The following is a 17764-nucleotide window of genomic DNA, read 5'->3' as shown; positions in this document are numbered from 1 at the left end:
ACACGTAGATAGAAATACAGAGACGGAGAGTGCGTTTGGTTGCGTGCGTGATTTGACTGCCTCTTTGTTTTATCTCCCTCCCCACCCCCCATCCTTTTTATCTGCCCCCCCCCCCCTTATCTGCGTTTCTCACCCCCCCCCCCCCTTTTTGACTCACATGCGAAGCAAAAGTGAGTCTATGTACTCACCTGAGTCGTCCGTCCGGCCGGCCGTCCGGAAAACTTTAACGTTGGATATTTCTTGGACACTATTCAGTCTATCAGTACCAAATTTGGCAAGATGGTGTATGATGACAAGGCCCCAAAAAACATACATAGCATCTTGACCTTGCTTCAAGGTCAAGGTCGCAGGGGCCATAAATGTCTAAAAAACAGCTATTTTTCCCATTTTTCCCATTTTCTCTGAAGTTTTTGAGGAATACCTCACCTATATATGATATATAGGGCAAAGTAAGCCCCATCTTTTGATACCAGTTTGGTTTACCTTGCTTCAAGGTCAAGGTCACAGGAGCTCTTCAAAGTTGGATTGTATACATATTTTGAAGTGACCTTGACCCTGAACTATAGAAGATAACTGTTTCAAACTTAAAAATTATGTGGGGCACATGTTATGCTTTCATCATGAGACACATTTGGTCACATATGATCAAGGTCAAGGTCACTTTGACCCTTATGAAATGTGACCAAAATAAGGTAGTGAACCACTGAAAGTGACCATATCTCATGGTAGAAAGAGCCAATAAGCACCATTGTACATCCTATGTCTTGAATTAACAGCTTTGTGTTGCATGACCTTGGATGACCTTGACCTTGGGTCAAGGTCACATGTATTTTGGTAGGAAAAATGTGTAAAGCAGTTCTTAGTGTATGATGTCATTGCTAGGTTTAGCTGAAGGTCAAGGTCATGTCAAGGTCAAGCATGTGAGTCGTATGGGCTTTGCCCTTCTTGTTTTAAATTTATTTAGAGGATTGTGTTTAAAGACCAACCAGAGAGCAAAACTTTTTCCTGTTCAAAACATTTTTGTCACAACCCAGGTTAATATTCCAAAAACGATTTTGCAAAATTTTGTGTTGCTGATTTTTTATTTAATAAAATCCGATTTCGCGCACCTGATCAAACTGCACCGGGCGGCCCTGAGGCCAGTGACGTCACTCGTGGAACATCATGGCGGACGGTTGTAACTCTGCGGTTGTATCTTCTACCGAAACAGACGTTCCCCCTTTCAAACGGCGAAGGAAAGTCGGTTACTACTGTGCAGTTGCGGAGTGTAACAGCAAGCATGCTGATGGTTTTACATTGCATCAGTTTCCTACTGATGCAGAAACTCGGCGACAGTGGATTAAATTCGTTCAAACTTGCCGAGCAGATTTCAGACCAAGTTTTGGTACGCCGAACCAGAACTCACGGATATATATGCAGTCTGCACTTCACTACGGATTGCTATCCAAGAAAGATTGCACTGGCTGCAAGTTTTGGACTTAAGCGAAGATGGTTTTAAACCATAAACCAGTGCCAACAGTGCAAAAACCGCATTGTCTGGCGCCAACAACAGTCACAACGGTGACTTGCTCGAGTACCGTGGGCGTGGCATCTGTCTCCACAGCCAGCAGCACTGTGACACAAGTAACAACGGCAGTTACAGCGCCAATTTGCTCTGCCATTGTGGCTCCAAAGCAGTGTTCGAGTCAGAGGAGCCTTTGCCAAAAGGGCACCAAAGGGTAAGGTGGAAAATTGTATTGTTATGAAGAATACTAATAGGTTCAGTGACACTGACAATGCCATTATTGAAAAATTCTATAAAAGGGCGCTGCATTTGTCAACTTTCACTGAATAAAACTTAGTACATTTGTAAGCTTTGAGTAGAAAATTCTGTTTTCTTGAGTGTTAAAATTGTTTTAACTTAAAAAAATACAGAAATAGAGGACTAAAGAATGATTGTAATATTGTGCTTGCAGATTCTGGAAGATGCTTTGGCAGTTGGGCCTTGTGAATGTGATGTAAAACCTAAACCATCTGACCATCATACAGCTGATTTGTCAGGATCTTGTGATGGAGCTAGTGAAACTGACAAACCTTCGCCAGTGTATGCAAGCACTCAGACAGAGGTAGGCATTGCATTTTTTAATTTTTTTTATTGTATAGACAGTACAGATCTGCTTGTTCCCAATCCCACAGTCATTCATTGCAGTACCTAGTCATTCACACTTCTTATCAAGCATATTATAGCTGACACTGTAAAGTTCTACTAAATGTGAGGCTGATCCACTTTGGCACACATTTGTATCTGATTCAGAGTTTCTAATTTTAGCAGTGTTTATTGATAAGTCATTGGATACATGTGTTGCACTTGCAGACCCTGTAATTGTATTCATGTATATGGTCAAGAGTACAGAATAGTGTCCAGTCTCTGTGACATGAGCATGACAAATATAATTTTGTCATAAAACAATCTTTTTTACTTAAATTGGAGCATATAGTTATCTTGATACTTCCTACCAAAAGAAATTTCAAATGGGCTATTTACTGAGTAGTATTTGAAGAAAATGTATTGCATGTAACGGTAACACCGTGACCCTTTCAATCAACATCAACTTAAAACAAATCCAGTTTAATTCCAGGTCTTTATTTAACTTTAACAGCCTGCTACAAGTGTACTTTCAATGATTAAATCATAACAACAGTGTTCTAGTCTGATACAGTATTGAAAACTGCATGTAACTGTTGCATGTAAGTAACTTTACACAAAGCAGAACATTTGACTCACAATGTTAAAAAAGTAACATATTTAAGTAAAATAAACAAACAAAAAGTCTTCAAATATGTTAAGCCTTATCTTTATATTTAATTGTAAGAAGAAAAGTTCATTTTTCCAATTTCTGAATTATGTTATAATGCACCATGCATTTACAACATCAGGCGTTCCTAATTTCAAGGTAAAATGACTAAGTAAATGTACTGTATTAAAGGCTCCTACATTGTCAAGGTATGAAATACTTCAGTTAAAGTATTAATTAAGGTTAAAGTATCCCAACAATTGTTTTACTCGTTTTAATGTATAAAATAGAAAACCTAGCAATACATGCATGTAACATAACACTGTGACCTATCCTTTTTCTTACCCATTTTTCACCAGAAAAAGAAATCCATCCAGAATTAAATGTTCTACAAGTAAATACATAGATATAAACATATTTCACATCCAAAAATGTGAGTCCAAGTGATAAAGGGAAAGAATAAATAACAAGAAAAGACGTATGCAAGTAACTTTACACCAACTAGTGCTATTTGAAGGTGAAATAATTGTTATACAGCCTCTTAATCACTTAAATCGTACTAGTAATTGAAGAAAACATTCTCTTAATATTGAATGACCTATTGAGTGCTTAAGACAGTGAAATAATTGAATTTAAGTGGATTCAGAGCCAGTTTTAGGCAACAAACAAAATATCCCGAATAAGGGAAAGGCAAACATATCCATTCAACTTTTGTTATTACTTCAGCTACACCTTAGTAATCAAAAGAGAAATACTCAAACAAAACAGCAAATGTTAGACAAAACATTGGGCAACAACCAAAAATGTCCTACCAACCAAACTTTGCTACCAACCAGCCTTTCCCTATCTTTCAGATTGTAACTAGACAACAGCAAAACATGAACTCAAAAACAAAACATGAAGCTGCTAACCACAGATGTGGCACTGACAGATGGAATAGAAGAGCCTCTGCATACATGAAAATCAATGACAGTTTTGAAATATTAACAAAACAGCGTTCCACCCACTCGTATTATTTTTTATTGTTTTTTTTTTATTATGGAGGGAATGCATCTAGGCTGGTTGACCTCATGCTAAACAAATACATGACAACAGTACAGCTTCAGAAATCTTAGTGCATGGGAACAAAGGGCCACACATAGAAGTCTGTTTGCTTTCACGCTGTTTCTTCAGGAAATGTACTTCTGCACCATCACCAATGAGGACTTGAATCTGCAACACAAATTCTGAGGTGATATTCAAAGCGTACCAGTTCCACATAACTAATCTCATGAAAATCATCAATTTGATTGAATTAAACATAAATTACCATGCATGTTAATATATTCGTGTACATTTAAACAAAAACTAGTATCATCGGTACTGAAACAAACAAAAAAAATAAATCCCCAGTGCCTCAATTCTCACTATTTCTTCCTGAATGTATTGAAGTCCTTGTACTCTTACCCCTGGAAATGCAGGTCACAGTATTATCAGCTGAGTCCACACCACTCTGTTCTGCAAACTTCACTGGATGTTGTCTCAGTTGATAGTGTCCACTCCAGGGAAGGAAGAAAATGTAAAAAAAATTAAATGCTGGACCGATGAAACAAACTTTTTTGTGTCCTGAAATAGCATTCCTAATGCTGTTGATCATGTGTGTGTTATGTTACATTGTGATTCAAACACATACTGTTAAAACTCATCCTAATACATATAATTATTCACTCTCAGTCTGAAAACTCTCACCTTCTTTGTGAATTTTTGTTTTTACCGAGTAAAGTTACATTCAAGCAATAGATTAAGTGGGTTTTTGTTTGTTTGTTGACCTGCATTAAACCATATCTTGGTTGTTAAGCAGCCTTAAAAAAAAGCATCCACAGAAAAGAAAGAAAAGATAATAAACTATGTTGACGTCAATTTTTACTCATACATGTAACTTAACACCGAATAATCCCTTAGTCTATGATTATGTTTGTGTTATGTGACATAATCAAACACATGTTTTAAAAAAATGCTTGTATTAAATGATCCACTCTTTGAACATTATAGTGTGCAATTAGTGTGCACAAAAATGTGAAATTCTTCAAGATACGTTTGAAAGTAACTTTACACAAAACCTATGGTGTCATGTTACATGCAAACACCTTTAATCTATTTTGAAGCATTAAACAGTTTGAAAAGCAAAATTGTTGACTGTTTCCATCCAGTCACCTTTCAAAGTGGGATTGAACCAGTCAATGAAATCCTGAGTTCATCTTAGCAATGCCATTTGAAAATGTCAGTATGACTGCAGGTAACATAACATGCATTTGTCGTGTTAAGTTACTTGCATGCACGTTTTTACTGCATGTAACATAATGCACAATTATAATTCAAATGTTACCATGAAGCAAACAATTCATTTGTATTAAAAAGCTCCTATTCAATAGATTTTGCTGTACCAAACTTGTGTGATGAAAAATACATGAGTGTAACTTAACACCACTCTTTATGGAGTAAAGTTACATACAAACACATATCACTAAAACATCCCTTGTGCAGGCGAAAACACAAACTGAAGTTAAAGATCGCCATTCAAAACACATCATCTTGAAAAATCAGACAGGTACTTGCAGATTCAGTTTCCATCAACAAGGTGATAGTTAGCATGTAACTTTACACGGGCATGTTGTCACTGTGATTGCGTTAGGTTACGTACGAACAGAACATTCAAACTTGGGTTTAAGATCGTACCAGGGCCATCCACATTCATCGAGAATGCGAATGTTCAGATTATTGCATATTTGTTTTCCTTTAAAATTTCCCCGATCTAAAATGAATGCAGCACTCTCTTGTACGTAACGTTAACGACATGTACTTTCGTGTTAAGTTACAATCACGCGTCAAGATGGTAAAAAAATGGTAAGTCGTAACAATTTTTTTAATCCTTCGAGATCTCACAACACTACGTCCAAAATTGGTCTTCTCGCTAAAAAACATGTAAAAAACATTCTCCTAAAGCAAACATATTCACGCATGTAACATTAAAAACAGTAACACCAAAAGTAAGCATGGTCACTCGCAAACATGTGCTCATAACAAATCAACAAACATTTTCCACAATTCCAAATGCGACTAAGATAACCCCTGCTAACACTGTTTTCACGTTCATGCCGTTGTTCATAAAAATGATAATGTATTTTGGTCACTTTACTTGCATTTCATGTCTTTCACTGACAAAACTGCATGAACGTAACCATAAACAGCAAAACTTACCTCATGCTTTTTCGCCACAATGATCCATCAATGCTTCGACCAAAACAGCATGTGACCAGCTCTTTTGTAAACAATATTCAAAATGGCCGCCGCTTACGCAAAATCTCGTTCACGTCCTAGTGAGGGATCGTTTTTTGTTGCATGCGCGTAACATAACATTTACGCGGTTTTCAATTATTTTTCCCTTGGACTGCTATGTAGAGTGGAATCAAGAAACCGCTTAAAGTCCTATGCCAAAATGAAGGCAGCGACAGAAGCTTTAAAATCATGCTGTTTCCCACCTACGCGAGACTTCCTACTCGTTGTTAAAATGAAGACGAACTCGGTACGAAAAACTAACGCGACGGTTACGCTCAAGCAGCCGTCCTTTGAACGCAATTATACACATCGCCGGTCATTCGTTCGTCCTGACAGTAAACCTGCATTGAACTGTTTTGTCTTTCATAACATGATATGATTGATTCAGTTTCAAATTGTCTCTGGTAAAGCGAACATGCAGCTTCAAAGTGTAGTGTGTGAATTGTGTCACGTTTCGCGTTTCGCCGACAACCGACTTTTTCGAACTAATCCACAGATATATAACTCAACAGACACAGATTTGAACACAAGAAGACATGCATATTGAAATCAACTTATTTTGAACAGATTAGAACAGGTTTGATTGAGGTGCATGTAGAATGGTTGCCTTTACAAGGCAAGTTTTGTGACCAACTCGTGATACAGGCACTCGACGCTCTGTTGTACTCTTGACCATATATTGTCACTTTGTGTCACATGCTGTTCCGAATTGATGTGAATGAGTAAATATATCTAGATCTGTCAGTGAAATACTCTACTAACTTATCCATTGAGCAACTGTTATTGTATTATCATCATTTTCTGGCAGATTTTTTGCATAAATTGGTGACAATATTTTACTTCAGACACACCGCAGGATAAAAAGAAACAAGAAAATTCAAGTCACCCCAAAGGCTGCACAGAAAAGTAAGTAAATTATTAAAGAAAAGTAAGTAAATTATTAAAAAAAAAGTGGTGGTGGTGGTCCTGTTTATATATATGGTGTGTGTGTATGGGTGGTGGGTCAATTAATTATTTTCAGACAAGACGTCACAAGAGTAGTCAGGAAAGTTTTAGACTTTAGACTATTTCTGGATATCAAATATCAACTGTCATAATCTGCAGTTTTTTAATGTACAGATGATATGTCTTTAGCAGACTGATAGTTTTTGCTTAATGATAGTAAGCCTTAAAATGAGCACTATACCTGCTAGCACTACGCAAAAGTGTACATGTGTGGGGGTTGGTATTGTGCACTCATCCTATCACATTTCAGCTGGAGATACTAAGAGGAATTTCTTTGCAGTATGTTGTGCTCTGTCAATAATTACCACAATTGTGTCAAAGCAGGTAGGCAATAGAGATATGGAACTTGCAATTACAAAATACTGTACCTTGTCAAATGAAACACTGTTTCAGGACAATCATAGCTGCTCTGCATTTTAACGAAAACAACAACAGACTGCAGGCTTCTGACCAGACCGGAAAGGAACGCTACAGTTTGGTCTACAGGAAATCAAAGAAGGACTATTCCATCCAGGAAGTGAAAGTGGATTGCACCTTTGGTAAATGTTCTTTTACTCTCACAAGCTCAGACTTTTGGTACAGAAGTTATTTTTGTGTTGTTCGGTTTGCAAGTACATACAAAATAATGGCCCATTGGATAAGCATGAAAGATGTAGAAGAATAACTTCCAAACATTTAAGTTAATGGAGATCAGAGAGTAAGGAAGAAGACAAATAGCAATCAATGTCACAAATGTATTGCAACATTTTTTTTTCTTTGGCTGCTCAAAGAAAATAAAGAGAAACCATTTTTATACACATTCATACAGGAGCAATCCATACAACAGTGCAGGGGAAGGTAACACTAACAGCCACAGAAGAGTATGCCTATTTCAAAGTTGGTGGAGGGTCACTTAATAAAGTTCTCATTTGTTTGCAGCTTATGTGGGGAGACTGATGGAACGAGTGGTGGACTTGGCCTCTACACACAGCATCCAAGACATGGAACGGTCCATCAAGCAGTTGCCTCCGCGCCTTTGTGAACAATATGCCAAGCCTAACAAAGAACAGGCAGTCAGAGCACTAAAGTCTCGGTACAGCTACAAGGGGTGCTAATACGACCACATGTAGTCAGGACCTGTAGATGTGAATGTTTAACCTTCACAACTGCTTCAAAATATCTACTGGCACAATAGTAAACTGTCAAAAGAACTAGTTTTCGGGTTCCAAATATCCTGTGTAATTGCCTGTAGCGTTAGGAAAGGTTTCCCGGATCTTCCTGACAGCAGAAGCAGGGAGAGTTACTCGTACATCCTTGCCCAGCCATCCCCATGCAAACTTTGCCAGCATACGGTATGCAGTGCAGCGGTAGCGACTGCACACAGACAAAATTAGGCATGCTATGTAATGTCCATGTACATAGTACTTTCCAAGTAAACTAAAAATGCATGAATATCAGGCAGCAGACATCTTTCCCATGTATACTGTATCACATGGTGTCGATGATAAAATTTACATTGCAGCAAGACATTTGGTTTGGGTGTAAATGTTATTTTAAAACCCTTACACTGGTGCAATTCTGCAACACAGGTTACATAGCCACTGGTGAATTAACAGGGAGAAAAATAAAGAAAAACGATCATATAGGTTTTCGCATTCATGGGAGGTAATCGGAACCGACCAAACAGACTGAGCCAGTAACGCGACATATATATGGGTGTTTTTCAAAAAAGAACGAAAAATGAGACTAGTGAATGGTTAAAAGTGAATTTATTCCAAACTCTTAACAAATGGGTTGACATTATTCAGCACACCCAGTGCCATGTTACCGTAAGATATGTACTCTTAATAAAGAATGGTTTTGCCAAAAAAATAAATAAACAAAAAATATTTTGTTGCAGTGGTCAGTCGTGTTACTCTTTCTTTAATTTTTTTTTTAGGTTGAAAGAAATGTTGACAGATGACTAGTTTGCCTCCAGTATGACAAAAACAATACACTTTTCACTTTCTGAAGAAAAATATATACATTAAAGTGAAAGAAAGCGATAAAAATTAAAGAAATTGTCACTCAAATGAATAAAAATCATTTTTGAAAAATGTCAAACATCGCCAGCAGCTTGAAACTTGTACATTTCTTGCAATTGTATTTTTCTCGAATCAAGTATTATGAGAGCATTGAGCAAAAGATAAACAGACTGAAAAGAATTATATCTTCCTGGAAATTCTGCATTCAGAAGCCTCAGTAACACCAATGACATGTGAGTAACACGACTGAGTAACATGACTGACGTCCCATAACACAACTGACCATCCTTAGCTAACTTTGATTTATGAACTGATTTGAACTTTAAACGTAAAGTTAATTAAATGGAACAAACAAATTTGCTTATAGTAAGACATTTTTACTTTATTTCCACCTTTTAAGCCTAACTCCACAATTTGACCAAAAAAATGCAAACTTGTCACAAAATAAACTGTAATGATAGCGCCGTGAATTTGCACAGGCCTAGCAAAATCGCAATTTTATATGATTCAAGGAAAGAACAAAATCTTATTTATTTTCAGCATTACTACAGAAATGTACTGCAAACATTTTGCACTGTAACATTATTGATTCTAACAGCAAAATTACTGACAGATGGTAACAGCACTGAGACCAAATTGCCTTGGCTGGTTTCGACAGAAGTTACACGTACAAAAACGATCAGCAGTGTTTACTTACTGTTTGACAGAAATACAATTCTTTTCCTCAAAAGGTGAAGACAAAGCATAAACAGGATTATCTTTAAAACAACCAAAGCTACACAGTTTTTGAAACAGTAACATTACAGGCATGGTAACACCACTGACACCAAATTGCCTTTAGATGTTTCGACAAACAATAAAACGTTCTGAAACAGACCAGCAGTGGAATCCCCAACGTTCTGGCACGAACAGTACAGTGACCTAGCTGGACTCTAGCACATTCAATTACTCAGGAACTTGATTAGGAGTGCAGTCAGCAGTTGGTGAATATGGTAGACCCACCATTCAATTACTCAGGAACTTGATTAGGAGTGCAGTCAGCAGTTGGTGAATATGGTAGACCCGGTGTGAAGTGCTTTGGGATCCAGTGCGTCATGTTCATGTCAACACGTGCAGACGTCCATATATATATATATATATATATATATATATATATATATATATATATATATATAAAACATCAGAAATTGTGAAAGAAACAATTGAAAGTCAGCAGAGACTTTCTTCCGAGATTTGTTAAAATCTCTTAGCAGAGATAGAGAGAGAAATAAGTATCCCTTCACAGACAGCCTATTGGGAGCATCAGACCCTCCTCAAGGGGGACCGAGATTTACAGAACAAAGTCCCTTTGTGGGGGACGTATCGCAAGGTAATCTAGTCCTGAGGAGGACCATTGTATTTGTACCTAGACCAGACACGTGTTTCGACACTATTGTGTCTCATCAGTGGTCAGGTGGTACTGATGGCGAGAGTTGTCAACCCATGGTATCCAACTAAGAAGCAAACCATTCTCTGAATGGTAGCTTCTGTTGGCATGGGAGACTACCCTCATCTGACAAAATATATATATATATACCCATGAATGTGTTTTGCTTTATTATCTTCATCCCTTCCGCTTCCTATATTCGTTTTACGGTGTTCTCGTCCAGGGACATTCCAGGAAGGTATTCGTCAGAATACATTGCAAAGCTCTTGATGATGTGTCCTCTGCGTTATTTGCTGGTCTCGAAGCATTTCCTCAGGTTTTCTTCTTTCATGTAGTATTCAGAATAGTTAGTTAGTTAGTTAGTTAGTTGTTGCTTTTTGGGTCCAGCGGACCATATCGGCCAAATCAGGACCCCACAAGTTTAACATTACAAATATTTGAAATAAACCAATGTTACTAAACAAAATTAGGAACGTCACGCCAGAGTTTTAAACTGTAAAAAAGGGTCTTCCGACGAAGGTCGGTGAAAAAAACAAATTGCTCAGGAAGAGGTGGAACCGCCATCTCCGGAGCATCCTTTGCTGTCTTGTCGGCAGCTTCGTTGCCTTGTATGCCCATATGACTGGGCGCCCACATAAAATGTATAATAGTATTCAGAATGACACGCGAGTTCATGGACAATGCGGGCTCTAAGTTCTGCTGGTCGCTGATCATGGCCAAAAGCGTAGACACTGCCACATGCTCGTAGACAATCACCATCTGCTCTCACAACAACAGGATACGTTTGTGCATTGGGTATTTCCGCAGCAGAAAGAGCCATGACATAAGATTACCTGAAAAACAGTAATATTTGATAATCATAACAGAGTTGTCTTTTTATAAGAAATGATCCCGTAAAAAGTCTTGCATTCTCTCTCTGGCACACCCCTACACACCAACCCCAACCCCCTCCTCTTTCACTCTCTCTCTGCCTCCCCACAGGGACACACGTATAATCAACAATTATACACACAAAAGAAGTATGTGGCAGGCAGAAGAATGAAAATAAAACCAGGAAAGAATCTAAGATCAGTCGTGTTACCTCTTCGTCAGTAGTGTTACCAGGCACAAGGTAACACGACTGAAAGTAACACGACTGATAGAATTCATTTGAGAAAATAATGATCACTCCCCAGGCCATGCGTTCTGAACAAACACGTGTCCCAGTAGTTTTGATCCTTACATGAAACAATAAAAAAGTAACAGAAGAATGTAAATTCCTTCAGATCGCTAGAGACACACAGTAACACAACTGATTCGTTAAAAAAACACATCTTACCTTTCTACACTTGTCGGGTCCACCATACACAAGCGATCAAACTCGCTTAGCTGTTCCCGCTGCAGGAAGCTGCTGAAGGATGGGGGATAACTACAGGCCCAAAATGGTTTTAAAAAACTGGAGTACTCATTGTTTAGGTCTGTTTAACTGTTCTGGTAACACCACTGACAAAAAAGTGAGAGACACTCATTTTTGAGAGTTTAAGTCCACATTCAGAGTCTGGGTCAACCTTACAATCAAAATCTGTTGCAATAATCCAAAGGTGCTCCCGAAAGCGATTTTTTGGATATTTTTTTAATGGTCTACAATTTTTTTTCTTCTTTGTAGAGGTGGTGGAAGTTTTGAGTGTCTTCAAAAAGACAGGCATTTTTAGATACCCCTACATGTTTAAACCATGCAAAACTAACTTTCAAGTGTCAAGAATGTACTTTAATGAATGTTCATGTTGTTGTCTATTCATTTTTGTACAAAAAAATATGTATTATACTAAGATAGATAGGACATGTTTCTTTCTGAATTAATTTAAAAATCAAAGACACGTTTTTCGTACATTTTTGAAAAACACCCATATATATGTCGTGACAACCAGGTGACAGTATAGGAAAAGTAGCGTGACATATATGTAAATGAATCTATTACATTGAACCATAATTTGTAATTTTGCTCCTTGATATATTATATATATACCTGTTTTCATCAGCTATATCTCTTCCATACTGTTGCTGGCACCATCTGTAGCAAGTACGAAGTAGTAGATATCCAGACACACTGACTGGAATCCTGGGTGATGAGTTATGCAGTTCACACCTTTTCTCATCAAGGCTTCCATTTGCTCCATTTCTGTGCAACAGCGACATTCTTTGATTGTGTCCATGAGCTCACAGTTGTCACAATGACACCTAGTGCATAAGAAGAGGAGAGGAGAGGAAAATAAAATTGTTTGCACAAATCTACTTACTCTGTCAGTCTGCGTTTTGGTTTTTGATCAATAAAATATTCTTTTAATCAAATCAACTTCACTTGTGTTTGATTCTTTTCCCCATCTGTGTGCAAAAATTTGATTCCAATCATGTTGCTCAATTTAACACTGATGTGTTTGGTCAGTTCTTCAATATTCACATGCAACTTTCCTAAAAAAAAAAAAAACACAAAAAAACACATTCAATCCTGGTGATACAAAGACACACAAACATGACAATCCTATGGAAAAAAAGAAACAAACTCAAGTACTACAATTCCACAAACTAAAAAAAAAGATGCTGTCACATTGCTATTCACAGAGGAGATGATATTGAAAGTTCTGCACTGATGAAAAATAAACACATGAAATGAACACTGAGTTGATTGTTGACAGTGATTGTTAACTTTCAATAGTTGGTATTCTATGCCTAGCTTTGTTGTGTTCAGATCTTCAAAATCTCTGATAATGTAAGCAAACAGTGTCACAAAATGGTAAGTAATCGCACAGTGTGAAATTTACCAATGCATCGAGTTCAGACGACTTGGGTCCACTTGGCACTTGGTCATGTGCCTGTCTTTCTCCTTCACTGCCATCATCGTCGCTACTCGAAATCTGAGGCTCAAACTGGTATGGTTGAGGGGCTCCACAAGATTGTGATTGTGTTTGGAACACGTTCATCTCTAAATCCGAGTCGAAATCGCTGCTTTCACACGAGAGTTGCAATGCAACGTCTCTCTCTGCTTCGCTTGACGCCATGTTTACTCGCTCAGTGTGTTCCACGTTTGACGTCACTAGCCAGGGGAGTTAAGCGATGGCAAAATTTTAAGATTGTTTCCCTTATAGTTAATTACAGGTGAGAATGGGCACTTTCAATAGCCAATTACGCGCGATCGGAGGAGATGGAACTTGATATAATTATATTTTTGCGGTCCTGTTATAAAGCCCTTTCCAGTGGCACAATAAAAAGTTTGCACTCTGGTTGGTCTTTAACTTTAAAGTTCATCGTAGCTTTTTTCTCTCTCACAATTTTGTAAAGTATTTCTGCTATATTTTATTACCTTTTTCTGTTTACAATCTTGGTCTAATTGAAAGCCACGATTTTAATATCAAATTGTGTGACTGTTACAGTTTGGCCAGATCATTGACATCAGGGCCATGTTGAATGATGCCACTCGCTTGAATGTTGAAGAAGGCACTACGGGAGTGGGAGCCGGGGGAGCAGGAGGAGGAGCTGATGTGAGCTCATCATCTCTTCTTTCTCTTACTGTCCACCTGTTTGATGTGGCCTTATGTAGTTCACTGGATAGCATTCGCTGCATTGGTTTTAACAAAATTTTATTCAAAATACAAGACATGAAACTATTAACTGTTACTATGCAACGAGGACACAAATTAACTCCAGCAAAGCTAACTTATATTACTTGACCACAAACAATACAATCATTACACAAATCTTTATGATGGTGGACTTTAACTCGCTGCATTAATTTGTGCTTCTTCTCAACAGTGATGTCATTGTATTTGTTTAACAAGTACAAGTAAGATGCCAGAAGGGTATTATGTCCATGAATTTATTTACTGTGCTTGTATGATGGAATCTTTTTTGTATTCACCTGTGAAAGTGGTGATATGATAACTGACCAACTGCGTGGCTTAATTTTGTATGCATATGTGTGTTTGTGTGTGTGTGTGTGTGTGTGTGTGTGTGTGTGTGCGCACACAATGGTGCATGTGTGTTTGCTTGCATGTTGTGTTTTCAAGTTTGTCCTCGATCAGTGCAGACAACTGACACATTTTAGCTGTGCATGACTTTGTTTCAGGACCGTATTATGAAACCGCTTGGGGGTTACATGGGTTACAGCAGTGAGTGGAGAGATTTGGCTCAAACCATCAGTAGGGTGAGTTCACAGAGAGAGAGAGAGAGAGAGAGAGAGAGAGAGGGAGGGAGAGGGAGAGAGAGAGAGAGGGGGAGGGAGAGGGAGAGAGAGAGAGAGAGAGAGAGAGAGAGAGAGAGAGAGAGAGAGAGAGAGAGAGAGATCCGGGAGAGAGATCCGGGAGAGGAGATCCGGGAGAGAGATTCAAATGTGTTTTGATATTAACAATATTTGTCCAAGCATTGGTAAATACAGCCTCCAGCTCCCGTAAACCATGTTTTAGGCCAAAGTCACCCCCAGGCATTTACAAAATTACATTAATACAAACATCCTTTCATCTAAACATGTACAGCTATAGAACATCCTTGCTACTCTCCCTGCAAAGCGAGCTTGATTTTTTCAAAGAATTTATTCCGTCTCAACTTATAGGTGTCAATTTGAAGCCTTGTTATGACGCTAGAGGGCCGGCGTTGTGAAAGTTCGGAAGTACGGAGTCAAAATACTTGTCAAGAAAGAGGAACATGTGTGGCCTTAACTTACCTGTTTTGGGCGTTGAATAATGAGTGTTGGCATATGACACTTATTTTTAGAATATATGCTTTGCATTTTGAAAGCGGGCGTTACATTTTAATCAAGGGGCATAACTTACTTTTACTGAAGAGGTTATAGTAGCACTTGCAGTTGGCCCCATTTTCCTCTGCTTTGTTGGGTGTATCAAAAATGTAAACAATAAAGCAAGATTCCTTCAAAGATTTTTAGGAAATTGCTACAGTTTTTTCTAAGCCAAACGAAAACAATACAACTAGAATAGACTTGATAGATGGCAAAACGCGAAAGACACAGCTTAATAAACCATTGAAACGTTAGTATGGCTTACATGTGCTAATTAGGCACATAAGCGACATGTATGTGTCATAGAATGTTGTTGAAGGCCCTAAATAGTGTGTTTCATGAGGTTTCTATGAGTTTGGTGAAAAGCTTGAATCATTCTGTAAATTTTCTTTGAGTTGGAATGGGGCTTTAATTTCAAATCTAATATGTTACAAAAGTTCCAGTCTCCAATATTATGACCAAATGGGTTCTCACTACTGTCTAGCTGTCAATGACATTGGCTGGCTTGTAGAATCTTGTCCATTATTTTTGTTTTGTGTGTGTGTGTTTCAGGATATTTACCTTCAGAATCCAAACGTCCGGTGGGATGACATTATAGGTCTAGATGAGCCAAAGAGACTGATGAAGGAGGCTGTGGTATACCCGGTGAAGGTATATAATCCATTTGAAAACTACAGCAAATTCTGCTGCCAGAATTAATGTCTGATTTTATTCTTGCACTGGCATTGTGGTACACCTAGTATTTTGTCGCATCCATTTTTATATGCATTTGTGTTAGATCATTCACTGCAGGAAATGTTAAAGCTGGGGTGAATTGATTAAGTTCAAAGGTTGCTTCACAAGCACTTTGAACTATTCTTTAATTCTGGTCTTTTGTATGTAAATTATATCAACCATTGTAATACTTCCCGATTTCAGTATCCTCAACTCTTCCAAGGCATCCTGTCTCCATGGAAAGGAGTGTTGCTGTATGGTCCACCGGGAACTGGCAAAACGCTTCTTGCAAAGGCTGTGGCCACAGAGTGCAACACCACATTTTTCAACATCTCCGCATCAACCATAGTCAGCAAGTGGCGAGGCGACTCTGAAAAACTTGTCAGGGTAAGTTTGGTTCATTTTTAAAAGGGGTGGGTTGAAATATTTTTTAAATATTTTTATGTTGAATTTGGGTCTGAATTATACTGAACCAGCATAAAATGATCCCTGTAAACTAATCTGAAGCAGAAACTGATAAGCATGCAGCTCCTTGCACATTTTACATTTGTTGTTTTCAAGGTTGTAGGTGAAGTATCCAAATATTATTTGTTAATGCTGATTGAAAAAGTTTTTGTTGTCATTTTGTTTTGTTTGTTGTCTGATTCATATTTGAATCATAAATTGCAAATGAGTAGCAGACCGTGACACATACTGTTCAAGTGTGTCTTTTGACAAATGATCAGTTGAAACACTGCACTTTCAGGTATTGTTTGAACTGGCTCGGTTCCATGCACCGTCCACCATTTTCCTGGATGAGTTGGAATCACTGATGAGTCAGAGAGGATCACAGGGTGGTGCTACGTGAGTATTCTGGATCACTGCATGTGTGTGTGTATTTATGTGTGTGCGTGTGCGTGTGTGCGTGCGTGCGTGCATGAGAGAGAGAGAGTTCCTGGTCCTTATAGTAAAGATGATCTATGAAAGGGAGCAGGTGTAATGATTTAAAAGAAAAGCAGCAGGGAGAGGGAGAGTTTGCAGTTTGTTTGGAGTATGAGAGTATGTGTTAGCTGTTTAAAATTTTCAGCTGATGAAGAGGGGCTTGCAATTGTATCCTGGGTCTTTCTTGTAATCACAAACAGTAACCTGAACATAGGTAGAGCGGGAGATGTATGTCTTTGCTTATGTTCATTTGTGTTTCTTATGGGCGCAATGGCCTAGTGGATAAGACGCCAGCCTCCTAAGCGGAAGGTCGTGGGTTCGAATCCCAGCCGCGCCTGGTGGGTTAAGAGTGGAATTTTTTTCAATCTCCCAGGTCAACTTATGTGCAGACTTGCCAGTGCCTTATCCCCCTTTGTGTGTACACGCAATCACAAGACCAAGTGCGCACTGAAAAGATCCTGTAATCCATGTCAGAGTTCGTTGGGTTATAGAAACACAAAAATACCAAGCATGCATCCTCCGAAAGCGGCGTATGGCTGCCTGTGTGGCAGGGTAAAAACGGTCATACACGTAAAAACCCACTCGTGCAAAAACATGAGTAAACGTGAGAATTTCATCCCATGAACGAAGAAGATGTGTGATTATTTTTTTATTTTTTTCTGTGAGTGGATTGCTTTTTGTAACAATCAGATAAGTTCTTATGTCAAATTTTCCAGGTGTATGTTAGACAGCAAGAGCTTGATAATAATACATCATTTTTCTCTAGAGCAAGTCACAATAACAGCTCCACAAGCTTTAATGCATATGATCATTATACCTGAAAATTCATACTGATTGTTTT

General features: G+C 38.2%; 1 protein-coding gene and 1 long non-coding RNA gene across 10 annotated transcripts in view; both read left to right on the top strand.

The window, feature by feature from the left end:
* The window catches only part of LOC138978350 (katanin p60 ATPase-containing subunit A-like 2), a 39184-nt gene that overhangs the window by 16106 nt on the left and 5314 nt on the right, over positions 1 to 17764 (top strand). For all 8 annotated transcript variants that reach the window (XM_070351083.1, XM_070351101.1, XM_070351074.1 and 5 more), the window contains 5 exons: positions 13931 to 14038; positions 14623 to 14700; positions 15841 to 15939; positions 16207 to 16389; positions 16748 to 16845. In XM_070351083.1, coding sequence (XP_070207184.1) covers positions 13931 to 14038; positions 14623 to 14700; positions 15841 to 15939; positions 16207 to 16389; positions 16748 to 16845 — 566 coding nt within the window. The remainder of the gene's footprint in view (positions 1 to 13930; positions 14039 to 14622; positions 14701 to 15840; positions 15940 to 16206; positions 16390 to 16747; positions 16846 to 17764) is intronic.
* On the top strand, positions 1953 to 8782 carry LOC138978460 (uncharacterized). Of its 2 annotated transcripts, XR_011459690.1 has the most exons (4): positions 1953 to 2105; positions 6935 to 6995; positions 7488 to 7633; positions 8013 to 8782. It is a non-coding gene; the product is annotated as an uncharacterized lncRNA (long non-coding RNA). The 2 variants fall into 2 exon arrangements; XR_011459689.1 differs by lacking the exon at positions 1953 to 2105 and having other exon boundaries at positions 6774 to 6995.

The sequence above is a fragment of the Littorina saxatilis genome, linkage group LG1 (genome assembly GCF_037325665.1).
Source record: "Littorina saxatilis isolate snail1 linkage group LG1, US_GU_Lsax_2.0, whole genome shotgun sequence".
NCBI classification, from domain to species: Eukaryota; Metazoa; Mollusca; class Gastropoda; order Littorinimorpha; family Littorinidae; genus Littorina; species Littorina saxatilis.
This window is presented reverse-complemented; position numbering and strand designations above follow the sequence as displayed.